This window comes from Scyliorhinus torazame, chromosome 7, assembly GCF_047496885.1.
Source record: "Scyliorhinus torazame isolate Kashiwa2021f chromosome 7, sScyTor2.1, whole genome shotgun sequence".
Lineage (NCBI taxonomy): Eukaryota > Metazoa > Chordata > Chondrichthyes > Carcharhiniformes > Scyliorhinidae > Scyliorhinus > Scyliorhinus torazame.
The window spans coordinates 164,250,159-164,267,307 of NC_092713.1; the positions used below are offsets into that span (position 1 = coordinate 164,250,159).

A 17,149-nucleotide genomic window follows, 5' to 3' on the forward strand; every position below is an offset into this window, starting at 1 on the left:
GGTCAATGAGGTCAGGTGTTGTGGGTTAGTGAGGTCAGGGCAATGAGTCAGTGACGTCAGGGTTCACAGGTCAGTAACGTCAGAGGTAATTTAGGTCAGAACACAATGCCTTTGGGACAAGTTGGGGAATATGAAGCGTGGATGAATCAAGTTGAGAGAGGACATCGGAATAATGGCAGGGATAAAGGTTTCTGGTGAGGATTGAAGGGTCCAGTTGGAAGGAGGCCTATGTTTCCTGGTCCCTACTGGAGGATCCAGTGGGAAGGAGGCCCATATTTCCTGGTCCCTATTGCAGGGTCGAGTGGGAAGGAGGCCCATTTTTACTGGTCCGCATTGGAGGATCCAGTGGGAAGGAGGCCCATATTTCCTGGTCCCTATTGCAGGGTCGAGTGGGAAGGAGGCCCATGTTTACTGGTCCGCATTGGAGGGTCCAGTGGGAAGGAGGCCCATGTTTACTGGTCCGCATTGGAGGGTCCAGTGGGAAGGAGGCCCATGTTTACTGGTCCCTCTTGGAGGGTCCAGTGGGAAGGAGGCCCATGTTTACTGGTCCCTCTTGGAGGGTCCAGTGGGAAGGAGGCCCATGTTTACTTGTCCGCATTGGAGAGTCCAGTGGGAAGGAGGCCCATGTTTACTGGTCCGCATTAGAGGGTCCAGTGGGAAGGAGGCCCATGTTTACTGGTCCGCATTGGAGGGTCCAGTGGGAAGGAGGCCCATGTTTACTGGTCCCTCTTGGAGGGTCCAGTGGGAAGGAGGCCCATGTTTACTGGTCCGCATTGGAGGGTCCAGTGGGAAGGAGGCCCATGTTTACTGGTCCCTCTTGGAGGGTCCAGTGGGAAGGAGGCCCATGTTTACTGGTCCCTATTGGAGGGACAATATGGGAAAGATGGCTTTACTCCAGGAGAAGACATGCTCCTGGAGTCAAGGGCAACATCCATTGGTGGAGCTGAGCAGAGGGAGAATTATCCTTCATTTCACTGTGATCATCGAAGAATAGAATTTACAGTGATGAAGGAGGCCATTCGGCCCTTCGAATCTGAACCGGCCCTTGCAAAGAGCACCCTATCTAAGCCCACATCTCCACTGTATTCCCGTAACCCAACCTAACCTTATTTTGAGGCACTGAGGGCATTTACCTCACCTGCACATCTTTGGACTGTGAGAGGACCCAGAGCAGGGGGAGGAAACCCATGCAGGCACGGGGAGAACATGCAGACCTCGCACAGAATGTGATCCAAGTGGGACCCTGGTGCTGTAAAGAAACAGTGCTAACCACTATGCTACCGTGCCGCCTCGGAGAGTGTGGGAAAGAGAGAGAGAGAAAGAGAGAGAGAGAGAGAGGGAAGCATTTGCATGTGATCCACCTGAGAGAGTGTGGGTAAGAGAGAGCAAGGGGTAGACTATGACAGAGAGAAAGAGGGAAGCATTTAACTTCTGCACCAGCCCTCACAAGTGTTACAATCTTCAGTAATAATGCCTGTGATAGAGATCAGTTAGAGAATTACAGAGTGATGGAGAGTGGGAGAGAGAGAGACAGGCAGTGAGGGAGAGAGAGAGAGGGAGAGACAGCGAGAGAAGGGGAAAGAGAAAGAGAGAGAGCAGAGACTTAGGGACAGATACTGAGGAAGAGAAGGAGATGGAGGGAGGGATGGAGTGAGAGAGAAGAGGAAGTGAAGGTGCTGACGTGGTGTCTCTGCCTCATACCATTTACATACTGAGGAACGGGCAGTGAGACTCTCACAGGCTGCAGCTTTATAAAGCAGAGCCCAGTGAAGGGAGAGTTTATCAGTAACCAGGCACAGGGACAGGAGCAGACACCATGATTTCAGCCATCCAGCTGATCTGGCCTCTGGCATTCTGCATCGCAGGTACAAATCTCTCTCTTTCCACCTGGAATATTTTCCTGCTCTCCATTTCAATCCAATTTACTGACTTGTGATTGAAGGGAAAATGCTGAAAGCAGAGGAACAGTCAGTGTGTCCAACAATATCTCATTGTACAGGCTCTTTCTGTGACAGTTCTTACTTCACTCTGTTTCTCTATTACTCCTCAGGTATCAGTGGAGACATCATCATGACCCAGTCTCCCCCGGTGTTGTCATTGAGCCTGGGCCAGACCGCAACCATCACCTGTACGGCCAGTCAATCTGTTAGCAGTAATGTTAATTGGTACCAACAGCGAGAAGGTCAGAAACCGGTTCCGCTGATCTACTATGCAACAAACCGGTTCACAGGAATATCCGATCGATTCACCGGCAGTGGATCTGGAACACGATTCACCCTGACAATCAGCAATGTGCAGAATGAGGATGTCGCTGACTATTACTGTCAGCAACATAGCAGCTTCCCCTACACAGTGATACAGAGCCTTACAAAAACCCCAATACGCACAGAACCACCTCCGCTCCTCACACTTCCCAGTTTTATATAATATATAATAAACACAAGAAAGGAAACTGAACAAATTATTCTCAGACATAAAGACATGAGCGAGAAACGCAGAGAGACAGAGAGAGGGTGAGAGTGTGAGTGAGAGACAGAGAGAGGGTGAGAGTGAGTGAGTGAGAGACAGAGAGAGACAGGGAGAGGGTGAGAGTGAGTGAGTGAGTGAGAGACAGAGAGAGGGTGAGAGTGAGTGAGTGAGAGACAGAGAGAGTCAGAGAGAGGGTGAGAGTGAGTGAGAGACAGAGAGAGACAGAGAGAGGGTGAGAGTGAGTGAGTGAGAGACAGAGAGAGTCAGAGAGAGGGTGAGAGTGTGAGTGAGAGACAGAGAGAGACGAGAGAGGGTGAGAGTGAGTGAGAGACAGAGAGAGACAGAGAGAGGGTGAGAGTGAGTGAGTGAGAGACAGAGAGAGTCAGAGAGAGGGTGAGAGTGTGAGTGAGAGACAGAGAGAGACAGAGAGAGGGTGAGAGTGAGTGAGTGAGAGACAGAGAGAGTCAGAGAGAGGGTGAGAGTGTGAGTGAGAGACAGAGAGAGACAGAGAGAGACAGGGAGAGGGTGAGAGTGAGTGAGAGACAGAGACAGACAGAGAGAGGGTGAGAGTGAGTGAGTGATAGACAGAGAGAGAGTGAGAGTGAGTGAGTGAGAGACAGAGAGAGACAGAGAGAGGGTGAGAGTGAGTGAGTGAGAGACAGAGAGAGGGTGAGAGTGAGTGAGAGACAGAGAGAGGGTGAGAGTGAGTGAGTGAGAGACAGAGACAGACAGAGAGAGGGTGAGAGTGAGTGAATGAGTGAGTGAGAGACAGAGAGAGGGTGAGAGTGAGTGAGTGAAGCAGAGACAGAGAGAGACAGAGAGAGGGTGAGAGTGAGTGAGTGAAGCAGGGAGCAGAGGTTTTTGTACAGCCCCTGTACTGGAAGCTGCCAGTGTGGCTCACGTTCGGTAAAGGAACCAAGCTCAGACTGAGTAAGTAAATCCCAATCCTCCGTTATTAACCCTTTCAATACTGAAACTTTCTCAAACACAAATGCTGAATAGTTGAAGGTGTCAGTGGGGAGCTGCAGTGAATGAAATGGTTCATTGAAGAACACTGCGTAGAACAGGGTGCCCAGCTGTATTTCTTTAGTTCCATTCCCCCCTTTAAGCAGCAAGATATAAGTAAGCAGCTTTTACCCACCGTGTCGAGGAGATCTGGACGTTTGCAGACTGTGTTCACATTCCTGGACCATGGAGTGAAATCACTCACTAGACTCCTGTTAGTCCCCGTGTGACAGACACGGGCAGAGTTTGATGTGAGCTCTGGCTCCCTGTCACACTCTCTGATATAACTGATCACAGCAGCAGCAGCACAGTGAGACACCGAGGTCCCATTTCCCCCAGCTTTAACTCTGCTCTCTCCACTCCCTGCTTATCTCTTAGCAAAGTTCTGATGACAAACAGGTCCAGCAGGGCTCAGAGGACTTTTCAGAGTCAACACATTATGGCGGATCTGGAGTCACTTGTAGGCCGGACAAGGTCAGGAAGACAGATCCCCACTTCAGATCCACACATCCCATAAATGAACGTTTCTAAATGGCCCAAACTGCACTTTCCTGCCGGTCCCCACAACCCTTGATCCACTCATCAATCAAAAATCTGTCTAACTCAGCCTCAATGTCTCAGATTCAATGTCCCAGCATGCACTGCTCTCTGGGAAAGAGAATTCTAAACATTAACAACCCTCTGAGAGAAGAAATTCCTCCTCATCTCCGCCTTAAATGGGGATCCCTTATTTTTAAACTGTGTCCACTAATTCTAGATTCCCCACGAGGGGAAACATTCTCTCAGCATCCACCCTGTCAAGCTCCCTCGGAATCTTATATGTTTCAATAAGATCACCTCTCATTCTGCAATGAGGACAGACCCAACCAGCTCAACCTTTCCTCATCAGACATTCCATTCCTCAGTGGAATCAGCCCAGTGAACCTTCTCTGAACTGCTTCCAATGTCGGAATATCCGTCCTTAAGTAAGGACTTCCAAATATGTGCAGGTTAGGTGGAATGGCCATGCTAAATTGCCCTGAGGTTGGGTGGGGTTGCTGGGTTACGGGGATAGGGTGCAGCTGTGGGCTTAAGTAGGGTGCTCTTTCGAGGGCTGCACGGTGGTGCAGTGGTTAGCACTGCTGCCTCACGGCACCTAGGTCCCAGGTTTGATCCCGGCTCTGGGTCACTGTCCGTGTGGAGGTTGCACATGTTCCGTGTGTTCTGCCCCCACAACGCAAAAATGTGCAGGGTAGATGGATTGGCCAGACCAAATTGCCTCTTAATTGGAAAAAATCAATTGGGTATTCTAAATTTATTTTTTAAAAAAGGTAATGTAGAGTGCTCGTTCCACTCGATGGGCCGAATGGCCTCCTTCTGCACTGTAAATTCTATGATTCTATGAGACCAACAATGATAGCCAGTACTCATGGTGTAGTCTCACCAACGTGCTGTATCGATGGAGCAAGACTTCCCGACTTTTATACTCCATCCCCCTTGTAATAAAGGACAACATTCCACTTACCTTCCTAATCACTTGCTGTACTTGCAGGTTAACTTTCTGTGATTCATACACAAGGCCACCCCGATCCCTCTGTACCACAGCTTTCTGCAGTCTCTCTCCATTTCAATAATATGCTGCTTTTCTATTCTCCCGAACAAAGTGGACAAGCTCACATTTCTTCACATTATACTCCATCTGTCAAATGTTCTCCCCACTCACTGAATCTATCGATATCACTTTGCAGACTCTGTATCCTCCTCACAACTTGCTTTCCTACCTATCATTTTATCATCAGCAAATTTAGCTCCATTACTGTCATTCCATTCATCCAGCTCATTAATGTAGATTGTCGAGTTGAAACCCCAAACAACAGCCATCTTCCTTTGTGCTGGGTATGACCCGACCAGCGGAGAGTTTTCCCCCTGATTCCCATTGACTCCAGTTTTGTTTGGGCTCCATGATATTAAACTCAGTGAAATGCTGCCGCGATGTCAAGGGCAGTTAGTCACTCTGGCCTCACCTCTGGAGTTCAACTCTTTTGTCCATGTTTGTACCAAGGCTGTAATGCGGTCAGGAGCGAAGTGACCCTGGCAGATCCTGAACTGAGTGTCAGCGAGCAGGTTATTGCTGAGTAAGTGCTACTTGATAGCAGTGTCGATAACAACACCCATCATTTTGCTGATGATCGATGGATAGTAATTGTCCGGATTGGATTTGTCCAGCTTTTTGTGGACAGGACACACCTGGGTAACTGGTCGATGCCAGTTTTGTAGCTAAACTGGAACAGCTTGGCTAGGGGTGTGTCCTGGACACAAGACCACCAGAAATAGGGGCCGGATTTCTCCAGTGTTGCAATTCAATTTTCCCGCCAGCAGCACAGCACCGCCAGCGGGTTTCACAGCGGCTGGGGTGGTTGCTATGGCAAATCCCATTGACAATCGTCGGGAAGATATTATCCTGCCGCCAGCGAATGGCACGCAGCCAAGAATCACAGAATCCGAATAGAATTTACAGTGCAGAAGGAGGCCATTCGGCCCATCGAGTCTGCACCGGCTCTTTGAAAGAGCACCCTACACAAGCCCACACCTCCACCCTATCCCCATAACCCAGTAACCTCACCCAACACTAAGGGCAATTTTGGACACTAAGGGCAATTTAGCATGGCCAATCCACCTAACCTGCACATCTTTGGACTGTGGGAGGAAACCGGAGCACCCGGAGGAAACCCACGCAGGCACGGGGAGAACGTGCAGACTCCGCACAGACAGTGACCCAAGCCGGGAATCGAACTTGAGACCCTGGAGCTGTAAAGCAATTGTGCTAACCACTATGCTACCATGCGGCTGGTGAACCGGACGTTCCCGCGCAGGAGCAGGGATAGATTATTCTGACCCCTGGACACAGAGGCTAATGTAATCTCACTCTTGACCTCAGCCCAGGGCTGGGCAGCAAGGTTTGAAGTGAAATCTAGAACCTTCTACACTGGCAGCCAATCAGTAACCTTTGTGAAGTGTGTTGCTCCAAGTCAGCTCCAATGTTCTGGGATAAAGTTCACCCGATCTGTGTGTGATCTGAGGTTTGTGAATGTTCAACCTGTTCCCCCAGACTGACCGATCAATAGTTCGAGCGTCCTGACTGGTTAACAGTCTCTTAAAGGGACACTGTGTCTTTAAATACTCTATTAACCATTTCAGTGCTGAATTTCTAGTGAACTTCTTTCAAATTTTTAGGTAACATTCCAAAATGATCCAATCAGTTTAAAATCAGACTTTTACCTCCTGACACTGAACCAATTTGAAATCCAATTTGTCACTTTCCCCTGGATTCCATCAGCTTTTAATTTCCAGACCCATCTGTCATTGGAAACTTGTGAAAATCCTTGGAAAATCCATGTTGTCAACATCAGATTCCCTTCCCTCATCACCCCTCCTCTTTCCCTCCTCATCAAATTCAAAATCTCTCCCTCGGCCTATCTCTTCCTCCCTTTTAAACAACGGTATAACATTATCAGTCCTCCAATCCTCCGTCCGACACCATGCCTGTACTCAGATAAGATTGGAAAATAATGGTCAGAGCCTCCGCTATTTCTTCCCTTGCTTCCCTTAGCAGCCTTCGATACATTTCACCTGGGCCTGGGGGTATCTCCACTTTCAAAGACGATAGACACGTTAATATCTCCTCTCTCACTATCTTTATCACATCCAATATTTCACAGTTCTCCTCCTCCTGAACTACAATGTCTGCTTTGTCCCTCTCATTTGTGAAAACTGATGTAAATTATTCATTAAGAACCATCTCCATGTCTTCTACCTCCACACACAAGTTACCATTTTGCTCTCTAATTGGTTCCACTCATTCATTCGTTATCCTGCAGCAACGCCCCACACTATTGATTTGTGTGAACATATTGGTTCTGAAATCTCTCTATCTCCAGCTTAAATATCCTCCCACTGCTCTGACACTGTTTTACCCTCAAGTCGCTGTTTCCTGTCCATTTTGTCAAATCCCAGTTTCGTAAAATTGACCTTTCCCCAATTTAAAACTTTTCCTCTTGGTCTATCTTTACCCTTTTCCATAACTACTCTAAATCTAACTGAATTATGATCACTATTATCCAAGTGCACTCCTACTGATACCCCTTCCACCTGCCCAGATTCAATCCCTAAATTTGTCCAAAACTGCTCCTTCTCTTGTTGGAATTGTTCCGTGCTGCTTAGAAAGGTTGCTCAGAATGGATTGTCCGAATTCTACATCATCAATACATTGACACATGTCTTGATTCCAGTTAATATTTGGGAAGTTGAAACCCTTTATAATGGCAGCAATTAAAATTCCTTCCTTTCTCTTTCAGGCCGTGAGAATTCACAACCCACGCTAACCCTGCTACCCCCCTCCCTGGAGGAGGTCAAGACAAAGGACACTGCCACCCTGGTGTGCCTTGCCAATCACTTCTATCCTGATGAGGTGGTGGTGGAGTGGAAGAAGGACGGGGCAGTCATTGCGGACGGGGTTCAGACCAGCAACTACCTGCGAGCTTCGGACAACACCTACAGCGTCAGCAGCCTGCTGACCCTCTCTGGCTCTGCCTGGGAGTCCAACGCCCGCTTCTCCTGTGCCCTCACCCACGTGAGCCTCTCCTCTGCCCTCATCAAGAGCATCAGGAGGTCAGAATGTGCGTAGAGTGTCAGAGACAGTCCACAGAGGAGACACAACTTTAAATAGAACAGGGGTGAGCTGGGAGGACAAAGGTCATTGTCAGCACTGAATTACAACTCTCTTCCTTCTCGGGACTGGGTCTGAGACACTTCTGAGGGTCAGGGGTTAAGACATGTTTTTGGGACATTGTGGAGGGATATTTACTCTGCATGTAATCCCATGCAGCATCTGTTCTGGGAAAGTTTGATGGGACAGTGCAGACTCGTGATGTCAAGTAAAACCTCTCTAAGATGCTGAAGACTGTCAGCTGTACAAAATAACGTGACCCCTGAAGTCTCTGCTTCAGGGAACCAGACCTCCTTCCTGCTCACCCTGTAGTTACAATTTAAGGTTTAGTCACTGTTTAAAAGGACAGAATTCTCATGTCATTGAGTGTTTTAATAAATCCATATTTTCCCTGTGAATTTCTCCAGCTTTCTCTGGCTGGGCTGTTTATTGAAGTCTTTTTTCTGACAATGTAAATCTGTAAAAGGTAATAAACATTAAGAATATTCAGTATGTGCCTCGTGTGTGCTTTGGAAATGTCCCTCCTCCTCATCAGCTGATTGGCTGCATTTCATCAAGTGTTTGTCATGATTGGCTGGTTTGCCTGTCAATCAATGACACATCTGCAGAAGATTGGATTCAAAGACAATTATCAATCATTTTAAAATAATCAGTTTTATCTGTTTTGTGAGGGTCACGAAGAATCCAGCACGAGTTGAAGGATAGAAAGAAATAACATTTATTTACAATAACATATATATACAAAAGCAGCAGCAGCAGCAGCAACTCCCTTCCTGCTCACGCCTCTCCAGCTGGTTCCAAACAGGCCAGCTTTATTTATGCAGGGAGTCTGCTAATGATTTCTCCGCCCCCCTCATTGGGGAAGCTCATACTCCCAAAAGATTGTGGGATTGCCATTAGACCCCAGCCAATGGTAAGCAGGCAGGTTATAACTTGCCTCCCCCCCAAAGTCCAAGGAATCCACCGACGGCCCTGGCGACTGGGCCGTGTGAAAGCTGGGTAGGGTGATAGCTGGGTAGGGTGATAGCTGGGTAGGGTGATAGCTGGGTAGGGTGATAGCTGGGTAGGGTGATAGCTGGGTAGGGTGACAGCTGGGTAGGGTGATAGCTGGGCAGTGTGATAGATGGGTAGGGTGATAGCTGGGTAGGGTAATATTTGGGTAGGGTGATAGCTGGGTAGGGTGATAGCTGGGTAGGGTGATAGCTGGGTAGGGTGATAGCTGGGTAGGGTGATAGCTGGTTAGTGTGATAACTGGGTAGGGTGATAGCTGGGTAGGGTGATAGCTGGGTAGGAAATTAGCTGGGGTGGGTGATAGCTGGGTAGTGTGATAGCTGGGTAGGGTGATAGCTGGTTAGTGTGATAACTGGGTAGGGTGACAGCTGGGTAGGGTGATAGCTGGGTAGGAAATTAGCTGGGGTGGGTGATAGCTGGGTAGTGTGATAGCTGGGTAGGGTGATAGCTGGGTAGGGTGATAGCTGGGTAGGGTGACAGCTGGGCAGGTTAATAGCTGGGTAGGGTGATAGATGGGTAGGGTGATAGCTGGGTAGGGTGATCACTGGGTAGGGTGGGTAGCTGGGTAGGGTGATCGCTGGGTAGGGTGATAGCTGTGTATTGTGGTAGCTGGGTAGGGAATTAGCTGGGTTGGGTGATAGCTGGGTAGTGTGATAGCTGGGTAGGGTGATAACTGGGTAGGGTGATAGCTGGGTAGTGTGAATGCTGGGTAGGGTGATAACTGGGTAGGGTGATAGCTGGGTAGGGTGATAGCTGGGCATGTTGATAGCTGGGTAGGGTGATAACTGGGTAGGGTGATAGATGGGTAGGGTGATAGCTGGGTTGGGTGATAGCTGGGTAGGGTGGGTAGCTGGGTAGGGTGATAGCTGGGTAGGGTGATAGCTGGGTAGGGTGATAACTGGGTAGGGTGACAGCTGGGTCGGGTGATAGCTGGGTAGGGTGATAGCTGAGTAGGGTGACAGCTGGGTAGGGTGATTGCTGGGGAGGGTGATAGATGGGTAGGGTGATAGCTGGGTAGTGTGATAGCTGGGTAGGGTGATAGCTGGGTAGTGTGATAGCTGGGTAGGGTGATAGCTGGGTAGGGTGATTGCTGGGGAGGGTGATAGCTGGGTGGGGTGATAGCTGGGTAGTGTGATAGCTGGGTAGGGTGATAGCTGGGTAGGGTGACAGCTGTGTAGGGTGATAGCTGGGTAGTGTGATAGCTGGGTAGGGTGATAACTGGGTAGGGTGATAGCTGGGTAGGGTGATATCTGGGTAGGGTGATAACTGGGTAGGATGATAGCTGGGTAGGGTGATAGCTGGGTAGAGTGATAGCTGGGTAGGGTGATAGCTGGGTAGGGTGATAGCTGGGTAGGGTGATAGCTGGGTAGGGTGATAGCTGGGTAGGGTGATAGCTGGGTAGGGTGATATGTGGTTAGCGTGATAGCTGGGTAGGGTGATAGCTGGGTAGGGTGATAGCTGGGTAGGGTGATAGCTGGGTAGGGTGATAGCTGGGTAGGGTGATAGCTGGGTAGGGTGACAGCTGGGTCGGGTGACAGCTGGGTAGGGTGATAGCTGGGTAGGGTGGTAGCTGGGTAGGGTGATTGCTGGGGAGGGTGATAGCTGGGTAGGGTGACAGCTGGGTAGGGTGATAGCTGGGTAGGGTGATAGCTGGGTAGGGTGATAACTGGGTAGGATGATAGCTGGGTAGGGTGATAGCTGGGTAGGGTGATAGCTGGGTAGGGTGATAGCTGGGTAGAGTGACAGCTGGGTAGGGTGCTAGCTGGGTAGGGTGATAACTGGGTAGGATGATAGCTGGGTAGGGTGATAGCTGGGTAGGGTGATAGCTGGGTAGGGTGGCAGCAGTGTAGGATGATAGCTGTGTAGGGTGATAGCTGGGTAGGGTGATAGCTGGGTAGGGTGATAGCTGGGTAGGGTGGGTAGCTGTGTATGATGATAGCTGGGTAGGGTGATAGCTGGGTAGGGTGGGTAGCTGTGTATGATGATAGCTGGGTAGGGTGATAGCTGGGTAGGGTGATAGCTGGGTAGGGTGATAGCTGAGTAGGGTGACAGCTGGGTAGGGTGATAGCTGGGTAGGGTGATAGCTGGGTAGGGTGATAGCTGGGTAGGGTGATAGCTGAGTAGGGTGACAGCTGGGTAGGGTGATAGCTGGGTAGGGTGATAGCTGGGTAGGGTGATAGCTGGGTAGGGTGATAGCTGGGTAGGGTGATAGCTGGGTAGGGTGATAGCTGGGTAGGATGATAGCTGGGTAGGGTGATAGCTGGGTAGGGTGATAAGTGGGTAGGGTGGGTAGCTGGGTAGGGTGATAGCTGGGTAGGGTGGGTAGCTGGGTAGAGTGATAGCTGGGTAGGGCGATAGCTGGGTAGGGTGGGTAGCTGGGTAGGGTGCTAGCTGGGTAGGGTGATTGCTGGGTAGGGTGGGTAGCTGGGTAGGATGATAGCTGGGTAGGGTGATAGCTGGGTAGGGTGGGTAGCTGGGTCGGGTGATAACTGGGTAGGGTGATAGCTGGGTAGGGTGATAGCTGGGTAGGGTGATAGCTGGGTAGGGTGATTGCTGGGTAGGGTGCTAGCTGGGTAGGGTGATTAGCTGGGTAGAGTGATAGCTGGGTAGGGTGCTAGCTGGGTAGGATGATTGCTGGGTAGGGTGGGTAGCTGGGTAGGAAGATAGCTGGGTAGGGTGGGTAGCTGGGTCGGGTGATAACTGGGTAGGGTGATAGCTGGGTAGGGTGATAGCTGGGTAGGGTGGGTAGCTGGGTCGGGTGATAACTGGGTAGGGTGATAGCTGGGTAGGGTGATAACTGGGTAGGGTGATTGCTGGGTAGGGTGGGTAGCTGGGTAGGGTGATAGCTGGGTAGGGTGATAGCTGGGTAGGGTGATAGCTGGGTAGGGTGATATCTGTGTAGGGTGATATCTGGGTAGGGTGTTAGCTGGTAGGGTGATAGCTGGGTAGGGTGATAGCTGGGTAGGGTGATAGCTGGGTAGGGTGATAGCTGGGTAGGGTGATAGCTGGGTAGGGTAACCGCTGGGTAGGGTGATAGCTGGGTAGGGTGATAGCTGGGTAGGGTGACAGCTAGGTAGTGTGATAGCTCAGTAGGGTGGGTAGCTGGGTAGGGTGATAGCTGGGTAGGGTGATAGCTGGGTAGGGTGATAGCTGGGTAGGGTGATAGCTGGGTAGGGTGATTGCTGGGTAGGGTGGGTAGCTGGGTAGGGTGATAGCTGGGTAGGGTGATAGCTGGGTAGGGTGATTGCTGGGTAGGGTGGGTAGCTGGGTAGGGTGATAGCTGGGTAGGGTGGGTAGCTGGGTAGGGTGATAGCTGGGTAGGGTGATAGCTGGGTAGGGTGGGTAGCTGGGTAGGGTGATAACTGGGTAGGATGATAGCTGGGTAGGGTGATAACTGTGTAGGGTGATAGCTGGGTCGGGTGATAACTGGGTAGGGTGATAGCTGGGTAGGGTGATAACTGTGTAGGGTGATAGCTGGGTAGGGTGGGTAGCTGGGTAGGGTGATAGCTGGGTAGGGTGATAGCTGGGTAGGGTGATTGCTGGGTAGGGTGGGTAGCTGGGTAGGGTGATAACTGGGTAGGATGATAGCTGGGTAGGATGATAGCTGGTTAGGATGATAGCTGGGTAGGGTGGGTAGCTGGGTAGGGTGATAGCTGTGGAGAGTGATAGCTGGGTAGGGTGGGTAGCTGGGTAGGATGATAGCTGGGTAGGGTGATAGCTGAGTAGGATGATAGCTGGGTAGGGTGATAGCTGGGTAGGGTGGGTAGCTGGGTAGGGTGATAGCTGGGTAGGGTGACCGCTGGGGAGGGTGATAGCTGGGTAGGGTGATAGCTGGGTAGGGTGACAGCTAGGTAGGGTGATAGCTCGGTAGGGTGGGTAGCTGGGTAGGGTGATAGCTGGGTATGGTGATAGCTGGGTAGGGTGATAGCTGGGTAGGGTGATAGCTGGGTAGGGTGATTGCTGGGTAGGGTGGGTAGCTGGGTAGGGTGATAGCTGGGTAGGGTGATAGCTGGGTAGGGTGATTGCTGGGTAGGGTGGGTAGCTGGGTAGGGTGATAGCTGGGTAGGGTGGGTAGCTGGGTAGGGTGATAGCTGGGTAGGGTGATAGCTGGGTAGGGTGGGTAGCTGGGTAGGGTGATAACTGGGTAGGATGATAGCTGGGTAGGGTGATAACTGTGCAGGGTGATAGCTGGGTCGGGTGATAACTGGGTAGGGTGATAGCTGGGTAGGGTGATAACTGTGTAGGGTGATAGCTGGGTAGGGTGATTGCTGGGTAGGGTGGGTAGCTGGGTAGGGTGATAACTGGGTAGGATGATAGCTGGGTAGGATGATAGCTGTTTAGGATGATAGCTGGGTAGGGTGGGTAGCTGGGTAGGGTGATAGCTGTGGAGAGTGATAGCTGGGTAGGGTGGGTAGCTGGGTAGGATGATAGCTGGGTAGGGTGATAGCTGAGTAGGATGATAGCTGAGTAGGGTGATAGCTGGGTAGGGTGGGTAGCTGGGTAGGGTGATAGCTGGGTAGGGTGATAGCTGGGTAGGGTGATAGCTGGGTAGGGTGATAGCTGGGTAGGGTGATAGCTGGGTAGGGTGATAGCTGGGTAGGGTGGGTAGCTGGGTAGGGTGATAGCTGGGTAGGGTGATAGCTGGGTAGGGTGATAGCTGGGTAGGGTGACAGCTGGGTAGGGTGATAGCTGGGTAGGGTGATAGCTGGGTAGGATGATAGTTGGACACGCTGCCAGATGGGTAGGTTGGTTAGTGAGTCGAGTGGTTAGTTGGCCAGCTCCTGGACAAGCTGTTCCAGTGCGGATACATCACTGGCATCTCCCCAGCAATGTGGAAAATTGCCCAGGAATGTCCTGTACACGAAAAGCAGAACAATTCCAACTCGGCCAATTACCGTCCATCAGTCCACTCTCAATCATCAGCAAAATGATGAAAGGATTCATCAACAATGCTATCAAGTTCTACTTGCTAAACAATAACCTGCTCACTGACGTTCAGTTTGGGTTCTGCCAAAGTCACTCAGCTCAACATGGACAAAAGAGCTGAACTCCAGAGGTGAGGCCAGAGTGACTGCCCTTGACATCGAGGCCGCATTTGACCAAGTTTGACATCAAGGAACCTGAGCTAAACTGGTATCAATGGGAATCAGGGGGAAAACTCTCCGCTGGTCAGAGTCATTCCCAGCACAAAGAACATAGAACATACAACATACAGTGCAGAAGAAGGCCATTCGGCCCATTAATTCTGCACCGACCCACTTAAGCCCTCACTTCCACCCTATCCCCGTAACCCAATAACCCCTCCTGACCGTTTTGGACAATGAGGGCTATTCAGCATGGCCAATCCACATAATCTGCACGTATTTGGACTGCGTGAGGAAACCCACGCAGACATGGGGAGAACGTGCAGGCTCCTCACAGACAGTGACCCAGCGGGGAATCGAACCTGGGACCCTGGCGCTGTGAAGCAACAGTGCTAACCACTGTGCTACTGTGCTGCCCTGGAAGATGGTTGTGGTGGTTGGAGGTCAATCCTCTCAGCTCGAGGACATCACTGCTGGAGTTGCTGAGGGTAGTGTCCTATACCAACCATCTTCAGCTGCTTCATCAATGACCTGCCTCCCAACATGTGGTCAGAAACGGGGATGTTCACTGACGACTTCACAATGTTCAGCACCATTCGCAAGTCCTCAGATACCGAAGCAGTCCGTGTCCAAATGCAGCCAGACCGGGACAGTATCCACACTTGAGCTGACAAGTGGAAAGTAACATTGGCCCCACACAAGTGCCAGGCAATGACTCCTCCAACCAGAGGAAAGTTAAACATTGCTCCATGTCTTTCACTGGCATTGCCATTGCTAAATCCCCATTTTAAACATCCTGGGGTTGCCATTGACCAGAAACTGAACTGGTCGAGCCACTTAAAAACTGTGGCGACAAGAACAGGTCAGAGGTTAGGAATCCTGCGGTGAGTCACTCACCTCCTGACTCCTTGCCTGCCCACTATCTACAAGGTACGAGTCAGGAGTGTAATGGAATACTCAGACTCAGGCACCCATTCCTGCCGGTCGGGGTACCGGTGGCTGGTGCAACCCATGTGGGCGCGTTCTCCTTTGGTGGGCTGCGTGATGCCCCGCCAGCAGGGTGGTGCCCGGCTGTCAAAGGGAGGGGGAGGTTGGGGAACGGGTGGTGGTGATGGGGGGGGTGGAGTAGGCCGGTGACGCTCTGCACAGCCATGGGCCATGGTGGGTGGTCGGTGGGGTGCGCAGTCAGATGGCTACACGCCTTGGCAATGGCAGCTGAAGGCACGGCCACCAATGGGGGAGTGATTATGATCAGGAATGTACAAGAGGCCAGAATTAGAGGAGCGCAGATATCTCGGAGGGTTGTGGTGCTGGAGGAGATTCCAGAGATCGGGAGGGGCGAGGACATGGAGGGATTGGAAAACAAGGATGAGAATTTTTTAATCGAGACATTGCTTGTCCAGGAGCCAATGTGGGTGAGTGAGCACAGGGGGTGATAGGGGAACGGGACTTGGTGTGAGTTCAGGCTGGGACAGCAGAGTTTTGGATGAGCTCATGTTTCCGGAGGGGAGGATGTGGGAGAGCAGCCAGGGGTGTATTGGAATAGTCACGCCTAGAGGTAACAGAAACATGATGAGGGTTTCTGCAGTAGATGAGCTGAGACGGGTGAAGTTGAGCGATGTCACTGAGGTGGAAATAGACCATCTTAGTGATGTCACGAATGTGAGGTTGGAAGCTCACCTCAGGGTTAAGTGTGAGCCCCAGGTTGTGAAGAGACTGGTTTAATGTCAGACTGTTACCAGGGAGAGGGATGGAGTCGCTAGTTAGTGAACAGAGTGTGGTAGTATGTATTAGGGGTCATGTGGGACTGTGAAGCCGTGATGCTATTGGCTGACAGATCCCGGGTCCTGGTTGGCTGTTGACTCCTGGCTCCGCCCTGAAGGCAGAGTATAAGAACCCGAGCTTCTCCCCACCGCTCCATTCTGTTGCTGAACTGCTGGCGACAAGTCTCGCTTAATAAAGCCTCATCGACTTCATCTCTACTCGTCTCTCTCGTAAGTCATTGTGCGCTACAATTTATTAAACGAGCTTAAAGGACTATGGCGCTCCGGATCGCCCCGGAATGCCTGCGGATCAGCCCCCACGCAGCGAACTCGGCAGCAGTTTTTAAACACTGGCAAGCTTGTTTTGAAGGCTACCTCCGAACGGCCTCCGGCCGGATCACAGAAGACCAGAAAATGCAGGTCCTGCATTCGAGGGTAAGCCCGGAAATTTACCCTCTCATAGAAGATGCAGAGGATTTCCCGATGGCGCTCGCAGCACTGAAGGGCATCTACGTTCGCCCCGTGAACCAGGTCTACGCACGCTACCAACTCGCAACGAGACGGCAAAGTCCCGGAGAATCGTTAGAGGAATTCTACGCCGCGCTGCTAATTTTGGGACGGGGCTGCAGCTGCCCGCCGGTGAACGCGATTGAACACACGGACATGCTAATTCGCGATGCGTTTGTGGCAGGTATGAACTCTCCCCAAATCCGCCAAAGACTTTTAGAAAAAGAGTCGCTAGGACTCTCAGAGGCACGGGCCCTTGCAGCTTCCCTAGATGTGGCCTCGCAAAACGCCCGCGCCTACGGCCCCGACCGCGCGGCAGCCCCTTGGGCTCCGTGGACCCCCGTCGCGACAAACCCCACCCCCTCCCTCACAGGCTTGCGCGGTTAAAGCGCCAGATCATCCCGGGGGGGCCCGCTGCTACTTCTGCGGGCAAGCGAAACACCCCCGGCAGCGCTGCCCGGCCCGCGCAGCTATTTGCAAAAGCTGCGGCAAGAAGGGCCATTACGCGGCTGTGTGTCGGTCCCGGGGGGTCGCCGCAATCCCCGGAGAAGAACGAGCCCAGCGCACCCAAACGCTCCCCAACCCCCACAGCGCCCCATGTGCGA

The 17,149-nt window shown here is 51.5% G+C and overlaps 1 protein-coding gene across 1 annotated transcript; it reads left to right on the top strand.

Moving 5' to 3' along the window:
* The first annotated feature begins 1,727 nt into the window (after nt 1-1,727).
* Nucleotides 1,728-8,668, top strand: LOC140427363 (immunoglobulin kappa light chain-like). Its single transcript, XM_072512912.1, has 3 exons — nt 1,728-1,865; nt 2,051-2,416; nt 7,809-8,668. The coding sequence occupies exons 1-3, from the start codon at nt 1,817-1,819 to the stop codon at nt 8,135-8,137; spliced, it is 744 nt and encodes a 247-aa protein (XP_072369013.1). The 5' UTR covers nt 1,728-1,816; the 3' UTR covers nt 8,138-8,668.
* The last annotated feature ends 8,481 nt before the right edge of the window (nt 8,669-17,149 follow it).